The sequence below is a fragment of the Aegilops tauschii genome, chromosome 3 (genome assembly GCF_002575655.3).
Source record: "Aegilops tauschii subsp. strangulata cultivar AL8/78 chromosome 3, Aet v6.0, whole genome shotgun sequence".
Lineage (NCBI taxonomy): Eukaryota > Viridiplantae > Streptophyta > Magnoliopsida > Poales > Poaceae > Aegilops > Aegilops tauschii.
This window is the reverse complement of record NC_053037.3, coordinates 168,424,240-168,433,471: the sequence shown is the minus strand read 5'-3', so window position 1 is coordinate 168,433,471 and position 9,232 is coordinate 168,424,240. Positions and strand designations below refer to the sequence as shown.

The following is a 9,232-nucleotide window of genomic DNA, read 5'->3' as shown; positions in this document are numbered from 1 at the left end:
ATTACATGATAAATCTCATCCAACCCATCACTGTCCAGCAAGTCTACGATGGAATTACTCACGCATGACGGTGAGCATCATGAAATTGGTGATGCAAGAAGGTTGATGATGACGATGGCGACGATTTCCCCTCTCCGGAGCCCTGAACAGACTCCAGACCTACCCTCCCGATGAAGAACAGGAGGTGGCGGCGGCTCCGTATCGTAAAACGCGATGAATCCTTCTCTCTGATTTTTTTTCTCCCCGAACGTGAATATATGGAGATGGAGTTGGGGTCGGTGGAGGTCCAGGGGACCCACAAGGCAGGGGGCGCGCCCTCCACCCTTGTGGACAGCAGGTGGGTCCCCCTCTGTTGATTCTTTTGCCAATATTTTTTATTTATTCCAGAAATATTCTCCGTGAAGTTTTGGGTCATTCCGAGAACTTTTATTTCTGCACAAAAATAACACCATGGCAATTCTCCTGAAAACAACGTCAGTCCGGGTTAGTTCCATTCAAATCATGCAAATTAGAGTCCAAAACAAGGGCGAAAGAGTTTGGAAAAGTAGATACAATGGAGACATATCAGAAATCATTCTTCTAAAGCTAGACTTTGAAAAAGCATTTGACATGCTTAACTATGATACCATCATTGAAGTATTGCAAGCTAAAGGTTTTGGTGCCAAATGGTATTGGTTTCTCATCTGTTCCACTCAATGGTGTGCCAGGGAAACAATTCCTCTGCAAAAAGGGAGTCCGACAAGGTGATTCATTATCCCCATTGATCTTTGTGATTGTAGCAGATGTACTCCAATCCATTCTCAATGAAGCCTACCATAATGCACTGATTGAATCTCCACTTATACATAGCTCTTGCCTAGGCTACCCAATTATCCAATATGCAGATGATACCATCTTGGTGGCTAAGGCAGATGCCAGACAACTGATGCACATTAAAAATCTTCTTCTACATTATGCTGAGTATACTGGCCTAAAAGTTAATTACTCCAAGTCCATAATGATCTCTATCAACACACCTGCACACAAAATGGCTGAGCTATCAAACCTCCTTGGCTGTAAGATTGCTACCCTACCACACACACACATCTTGGGCTACCACTGTGTCTGTCCAAACCTAGGGTGGAGGATTTTGTTCCTATGCTGAAACGTATAGAAAGCAGGCTGTTGAGCTGTTCTACTATGCTATCCACTGGTAACAAATTAACCCTATTGGAATCAGTATTCACTAGTCTGCCTACCTTTGTTATCTGCACCTTAGAGATCCCAAAGACAATGATCAACCAAATCAACACCTACCTCATGAACTGCTTTTGGAGGAAATATGGAACACATGATAGAGGTACTGTTCAGATTTCTTAGGACACAGTTTGCAAGGCCAAAATACAGGGAGGACTGGGAGTCCTTGATTTACTGATCCACAAGTAGGCCTTGCTCATCAAATTCCTCCATAAATTCTTCAAAAAGTTTGACACTCCTTGGGTAAACATTATTTGGGAAACACACTACCAAGACAAATTACCAGGAGATAGCAAGGTAGGATCATTCTGGTGGAGGACAATACTGAAACTACTCCCTACTTTCAAGCAACATGCTATATCTAAAGCAGGTCAAGGTAATACAATACTATTTTGGTCTGATAAATGGCAAGAACTCCTTCTCAATGTCAAATACCCAGAATTACACTCTTATGCAATCCAATAAGAAATATCGCTGCATAAAGTTCTGGAGCACAATGATATCAGTCTGCTATTCCACAGACCTATGTCACAAGAGGCTTTTGTGTAATTTAATGCATTGCAAGACTTCATCAGCAACAGAATGGAATCAGAGGGAAAAGAGATCTGGACCTATGCATGGTCAGCACCTAAGTACTCTTCCATTAAGATGTACAAGGCCATTCAGGGGGATAGCACAACACACAACACATTCAAGCTTCTGTGGAAACAACATGTCGGCTGAGACATAAAATATTTTTCTGGTTATTCCTTCATGATAGAATCAGCACTAGAAACATGCTACACAGAAGGAGTATGCATCTGGAAGATTATAACTGTGCTCCGTCTTTTGAATCCACTGAGGAAACTGTGACACACCTTTTCTGGGATTGCCCATTTGCACTGATGTGTTGGCATTCTATTGCACCCAACAAACAGAGAGGCATTTCGACCTATGATGAGATTCACTTGACCTTGACCAAACTCCCAACAGAATTTGCTATAGACACCATTATCATGGGCTGTTGGAGTATTTGGATGAGCAGAAACGACAAGATATTCAGAAGAGCCACACCAACTGCGGATACATGGAAATATTATCTAAAAGAAGGAAAGGCACCGAAATAAGAGCAAGACCAGACAAGGCTGACAAGATCCACACATGGATAGAGAATAATGTTTAATTTTTCCTGATATTTCATAAAACAGGCATTGGTTGAACGAGTCTTTATTTATTTTTTCCTGTAATTGTACATATTTATATAATGAAAAATTACCGTAGAACAATTGTTCTACGGTCTTGGCTTAAAAAAAAAGAAGCATCGTATGATGTCGAGTAGCCTGCGCAATGACATATTTGTGCGCTAAAGATGAGATGCTGTAGATAGGAAACATCTACAGTAGTAACCTGGTATAAAATTATAGTCTTCCGTCTCACTCCGCATCGGCCACTTTCATGTGTTTGGAATAACGTGGGGGGACGGAACAGTTTAACCTACGGAAAACACCTAGCGCAGTCTACCCGAGCTAGTGATCGGAGAATCTCCCCGTCTCCGTGTGCCTCCCCTTGAGAAAATCCTTGTACCAAATCGCAGAGCTCCTTGGATACCTCTTGAGATCATCATCAGCAAAATCCACGTAATAGAGTCCATACGTGTCCCCGACACTAAGTAGTTCATATAAATCCATCAGCGACCAGGCAAAGTAGCCCCTAGTATTCGAACCATTCCTGTTACCAAATACAAAGGTTCATGTCACTGTCACGTCAACGAGTTACATTACAAAAAAGGCCTTTTTTCCTGCCCACTCGCATCATTTTGCCATTTTTTGCAGAATGGCGAAAACAGGATGAATTGTCTATCAAAAAGTTACCCTTTTATACAAAGGCTCTTGGTGAATCTACTGAGCATCATTTTGACAGTTTCTGGGTGACCAATAACGGATCTTGTCTTCCAGCAACAATAAAATGGAGTTAGTGCTTAGTTTCATGAATGATATTTTTACCGGTGCAAAAAATGCGACTTCGTGATTGACATACGGATCATGTAATCAAAATGAGAGATGCACACTATTTATTGTATCCTCCTAGAAATATAGAATATTGTAACGCTAAACAAGGCCAACTGTCGAATCAATTAAAGATAAATATAATGCATGACCACTAGGAGAAAGAAGGGCATTACCTGACAGCAGTGAGAAGGTTCTTAAGATGTTCACTCAAGAATTCCACCCTAGGGCCATCACCAAATACTACATCTTGATGCATTGGATATCCTAGAGTTGAACCTTTTTGTAAGTCATACTAATTGTGTTTATGAAAAATATCTAGGCATTAGTCTGGACAGAATATTTAGACAAAAATAAGCACATGTCTTCCTGTAGCACTGAAGATTATTTTACGAAAAGAAAAACAGTTCCATAATGTTGGCTAACACTGCATGATTCTAAATTACTGGACATCAAATAAGTAGGATGCTAAACAAGATACACAAAGTCGCCAGAATAACCGGCTTATTTTATGATTAGCGATAGTTGCAAAATACTTACCATTCTCATGGATATAGATTGGAGGATTACCATAAAATTGCTTCAAATGTTCAAGCACTTGCTGTATCCCATAACCTGGCACATAGAACTGAGAAGCACTATATGTCAGCCCTTTGTTATTATACATTTAATATTTATAAGAACAGATTTACTGCAAGTTTGTCTTACTCCACTGGTAGAATTGCTTGAAACTGCAAGAGAGAAATCATGCATCAAATTATCAAACTAAAATAAGGAATTCAAATATTAATTTAAACTATACATCTAAATAATGGGGGATTACTCGGTGCAGCAGAAATTGGTTCTGGCAGTAACTATTGATCTATGGAGTAAATTGTGTTGTCCATAAACTTGTTTGGTTGTCTCACTTGGTTCCGTAACATGCAAATAACTTTCTCGGGACCCTAAAATCGTTTCTTTTAAACTGATCCTAACGTTGTTAGTTACTAACATGTATTGCTGAAATGGATGATAATGTGGCAATGACTCATCTGCATGATTGGCATCCACCTTTCTCTTATCTCATCACCCTCTATCGCTCCCCTCTCTCTCAACTCAGCTCTGCACAGGCTCCTCACCGGAGTGCGCCACCACGCTCCATAACAAGTGTGATGTTCGTTATCCTTCAGCCAGACACCGATGCTCCTGGCACCGTTCATTCACCACCACCACCTCCATTAGCACCTCATTCCCTCTGTTTCCCATATTCATCCACCCCCTTTACGATGCTATGTCTGCAGTGAAGGAATGCAAAGAGATCTCAAAAGAGTATGAGAACCTCTGCTTGGATCAACATCAAGTGCCAATGAGGCCTCAATCTATGCCAAGTTCGACATCAAGGCCTCCATTGACCTCATCTTGACACGACATGGCATGATGCATTAAGCTATGTTTTGCTTATCTTTCTAGACCAATTGCCCACAGGACCACAATAATAAATAGATTTACTTATGAGCAATCATAGATTACCAACTAGGATCAATAATGGTCCTTTACCGACATGGCATAAAGTACATATTAAAGTTACTAAAACAAAATCTAGTATATTGGTGCTGAAATTTTTCTGGATTTTGTCCAGACATGAATAAACTCTAGAAAACAACAAGGATTGAGTCACCGAAATACAACACATATGAAACTCACATATTGATTTAGCAGCCATATCAGCCCTGAAATTCCTTTTGTTGCTAGGAGCATGATGCGGGTCATCCTTCACGTACAAAAATGTGTAGTAATTGATGCCAAGAAAGTCCATAGAATTGATTAGTTGTTTAGACTGGCTTTGAGAAAATTTTGGCAACTTGGAGCCAGTATTCTCCTTCATCACAAGTGGGTAGTCTCCATAATAGAGAGGATCCAAGAACCTAATACAGAGAAACAACCAAATTTACATAAGGGCCAAAGTTTTCTCACCATTTTAGTGCAACTCATGGCAAAATTTACATTGAGAAAATCCAATTTTCTAGTTTCATAAGTTTACACATAAATATGAAAAGTGTCCCACCATTTTGTAACTAGAAAAGTGTTTGGATATTTGTACAGAAATCGGCAAACCACGAAATCCAATAATACTTGTTGAAAATTTCAAAATGAACAATTACATATAGATAGTCAAATACACACTTTGAACCATATCAATTCAAAGAATAATGTACTGACATATACAGAAGAACTCCACTGATAAAGAGCTTGCTGGATTGGTTGTAGTTTCAGTACCATAGAACAGCCGTATGGTATCAAAGTACATGTAATCTAAATTCTCTATTTACAAGCTTATTTCGGGCCCTAAAAATTCCATGGACACTGCTAAATAACATAATGTTCTCTCAGACACGTTATCTGTCCTAGGACAAGTTCAAAATACTCCCTTTGATTCATAATAGTTGTCGCTCAAACGGATGTATCTACCACTGAAATACGTCTAGATACATCCATTTGAGAGACAAGTAATATTGATCGGAGTGTCTAGTAAGACTTCAACTAGTTCAAAAACAAGTTTCATTGGCAGTTTGACACAAATTCAAGTGACAATAGATGAAATGTGTAAAATAAAGTAGTGACATCCTTGTTGAGTCCAGACTCCTAAAAAGTTTCTCTTTTGGTGATCGTTTTGGATCCTCTTCGTCAAGGCCAAGTATATCCAACTAGTATGAGATAGATGCTGGTACTGTATATAAAGGTAAAAAACGACAGAATGATGAACCTACCAGCCTGTGTAGAAGGCTTGTGCTCTTTTCGCTGCAGCTATATCTTCCGTTGAATTTGTATAAGGTACTATGTTATTTATACATATATTCATGCCAATAAGTCCGTGTTGCTTTGTCTGCAGCACAAAGTATATTTTTTGTCCATGGATATAACCGATTTCAAATGAAACATGGTGCTTTTAGCGTCCTTAGGAAAAATACTCAAGCTATATCTAAAGTCCAAGGGACAATAATTAGCACAGAATATCGGCAACAAAGATAGCATTCAGATTTTTCTTTTTGGAGCAGACCAATTATTCAAAACAATAATTTATTCTAATCTCAAATACCTTGACAATTATATCACAGACTACTCCATTGATGGTTCATGATAACAATGTGGATCTAACTATCAAGAAAGCACTTTAGAAATACCATAGTACTAATTTGCTAGCGAAAAGATAGTACCTGATACTTTCTTCTGTATAGTGACACAGCTGAGGTATGAGCCAATAAGCAATTATGAGCTACAACGTATGGCTCGTTTACAGAGTCCCCACAGGAACAGTCAGCAAATCCAAATGGTTTAGAACATCTCCCCGGTGGCCCAATACCAGCATCATAGCCAACCGAAACTAAAGCGTTAGGTTCATTTAGAGTAGTCCAATTGGTAACTCTATCCCCAAATTCCCTAAAGCACACATCTGCGTATGCTGTGAAATCACCACTGGAAACAGATAATGGAGTTAAAGACTGCGCTTATACTCTAAGGATTTACATCCAATAAAACTACAGGCATGTCAAAAAGCAATCTAGTTTTGTACAATGCAGAAATAATATGTGTTTTTGCACCAACATTTTTTTATTCATTTTTATACAATTATCCATAACATACACTACAATGAATAATATCACACTTGCACATCATATTTTTCAAAAATGAAGACGAAACATGAAATTCATGAAAACAGAATACATACATTATTTGGGGACTCAACCATCCACCATATTCATCTTCAAGGATTTGAGGAAGATCATACTGGAAAATCGTTGCATGTGGTTGAATTCCTTCAAGATACTAGACATAGTAAGTGCGGACATAATATCCCTCCAGCCCCATTAATGCATCTACTTTTGCCATTAAAACGCAGAGAAATACAATTATAAAAAACAAAAACAGGTTGAGTAAGTTAAACTGGACATGCTCATTGCCAGTTCAGTTCAACTCAGGATGAGCAAGTCCACTACAAATTCAGGGGTTTAGGACCCGACTAAAACCTACTGGTATCATAAATATGTACAGTACTAGCTGTCAAAGTTCAACTTCTTTACTGTATGCGTACAAAGATGAATTCATTGATTTGTGAACAGAGGGAGTAGTATGCAGTCTCCATGATGATTGGATTTAATAGGTAGATAAATATCTTGCATGCAAGATTTACCATGATCAAGTAGTTCATTGATGAGATTATTGTAGTATCCTACTCCTTTTGGATTGATTTCTCCTCTTCCTTCTGTGGAAATACAGAACTATATTTTTGTAAGAAACCAACTTAACGAGAAAACTTCACCACAAGTTTTTCAAAAACATACTAGGAATAAGCCTTGACCAAGAGATAGAGAATCTATAAGAATCCAGTCCGGTCTCCTTCATTAATTTGATATCCTCCTGTGACAAACACGAGAAAAGAAAAGATAGACCGTTATTAGCATGCAGGATTTTACCAGGATTGGCTACTTTTTATCATGCCTAGAGAAACCAGAATTAGTCAATGATGTTTGTATGATCTAAATTTTTCTCAAGCAAGTCTCATTTATAGTTTGGAAAAAAATTCTGAAGAAATATTTTGCTAACATATTCTTGGAGTCACTAACTACTACAAAGTACCCTCTCACCTCTCCCCAGACCCAACCTCCCACTCTATCTAAACATGGACCATACAAGGGCAACCTCTCTTTCATATCCTGTTGTGCACAGTTCTGCTCAGCAACTACAGGAGCATTTCTGTTATAGCATGACATTTTTTTTCTTCCGAAAAGGGGATTACCCGGCCTCTGCATGGCATGATGCACACAACCACTGTTATAACATGACATACATAACCACCCGCAAAAAAAAACATGACATACATAATCCAGTTAAGGGTGACAGAATTGAGTTACAAAAATTACCATACCTTGTACTTATGGTAGCCGTCAGCTGCCACATCACCATTTACAGAGTCATCACCTGTATTGCGGAACTTATAAGCAATGAGGCATAGTCCACATGGTCCACTTCTTTCGATTTCCACCATGGCCCCGATCCTAGACATTGAACCATAATTGTAATATGATGCTGAAACTGCAATTGTCGTTCCAATCCTGATGACCTCTTTATCTTGTGCAAGAGAATCGACCGCGAACATCGGCACATGCGGTGGTACCCATGCAGTAATAGCTCACAAGAAGGAGCGGCATGCGGTGATACAGATGGAACAGTGGCACGAACGTGTGCTAGCGGCACAGCAAAAGGGAAACCGTCTGCTCTCGCGTACCGGCGTGGGCGTGAGCGTGAGCGAAGGTGTCCCACACGCTGGGGGTCCGGCCGTCCTCCGCCGCCGCGCCTTCCCACTGGATCCCGACGGCCCACCACACAGAAGCATGTCAACGATCGTGCTCGCCATTCCACCGCGAATGAACGTAAGCCTGATGGTTCTCACCTGATAAGCTGATGTGCTAGCCCCGAAGCTGAAGTCCCCAGGGAAGTCGTCTTTGCTGATGGAGCCGGACTCCTGGCCGCTCCCCGCCCACGGCGTCGCGGCGGCCGCGGCTGCTGCCGCCGCGACGAGGAGCAGAGCGACGGCGCGCAGAGGCCTCATCGGCTGTGCGTTCCTCGCTTCTCCGTTGTCCGCGCGAAGGGGTGTGGCGCGTGCGGACGAGGTTTGATCTGATCTGTCCGGGATCTCGTGGAAAAGGAATGTAGTACGCCGCAACCGTGCTTGTATAGGTCCATCTACAGCCGTCCAATTTCTTCTCCTTTATTCAATCGATCGACGGCTGGTATTTTCTTCTATATAGTTAATGAAACTTCGAAGTCTTTGACTTTTTAACCAAGTTTATATGCCATCTATTTGTGGGCAGAGGGAGTTTTATAGTTCATCATAGCAAACGACATTCGATACTTCAAACATTTTTTCGATCTAAATTCTAATGTAACTTAATCCTACTCCTTGTTGGAGGCGAGGTCGATCACTCCCCTGCCGAGCCGTCAACCTCGTGGTCATCGGTGGTGGGCCGAATCCA

At 40.5% G+C, this 9,232-nt stretch overlaps 1 protein-coding gene across 7 annotated transcripts; it reads right to left on the bottom strand.

Moving 5' to 3' along the window:
* Positions 1-2,426: 2,426 nt before the first annotated feature.
* LOC109737733 (beta-glucosidase 10) lies at positions 2,427-8,934 on the bottom strand. 7 transcript variants are annotated; one of them, XM_073510232.1, is made up of 14 exons: positions 8,650-8,934; positions 8,485-8,560; positions 8,125-8,177; positions 7,541-7,616; positions 7,390-7,461; positions 6,928-7,015; positions 6,416-6,674; positions 5,969-6,084; positions 4,905-5,125; positions 3,930-3,952; positions 3,762-3,849; positions 3,398-3,488; positions 3,087-3,163; positions 2,427-2,943 (listed from the first exon to the last, which is right to left on the bottom strand). In XM_073510232.1, exons 1-13 carry the CDS (start codon positions 8,806-8,808, stop codon positions 3,124-3,126), a joined length of 1,362 nt encoding a protein of 453 aa, XP_073366333.1. In that variant the 5' UTR covers positions 8,809-8,934; the 3' UTR covers positions 2,427-2,943; positions 3,087-3,123. The 7 variants fall into 7 exon arrangements, with proteins under 7 accessions (XP_073366333.1, XP_020152450.1, XP_020152452.1 ...); XM_020296861.4 differs by having other exon boundaries at positions 3,087-3,158; XM_020296863.4 differs by having other exon boundaries at positions 3,087-3,158; positions 8,125-8,254; positions 8,650-8,898.
* Between the last annotated feature and the right edge of the window lie 298 nt (positions 8,935-9,232).

What these genes read in the sequence shown, in the direction of transcription:
- LOC109737733 (XM_020296861.4), bottom strand. Translation starts at nt 8,808, where the DNA reads ATGAGGCCTCTGCGCGCCGTCGCTCTGCTCCTCGTCGCGGCGGCAGCA. An exon ending in CTAGCACATCAGCTTATCAG is followed by an intron (nt 8,561 to 8,649) that starts GTGAGAACCATC and finishes GTCGGGATCCAG; the next exon opens with TGGGAAGGCGCGGCGGCGGA. An exon ending in TATACAGAAGAAAGTATCAG is followed by an intron (nt 6,085 to 6,415) that starts GTACTATCTTTT and finishes TTTGTGCTGCAG; the next exon opens with ACAAAGCAACACGGACTTAT.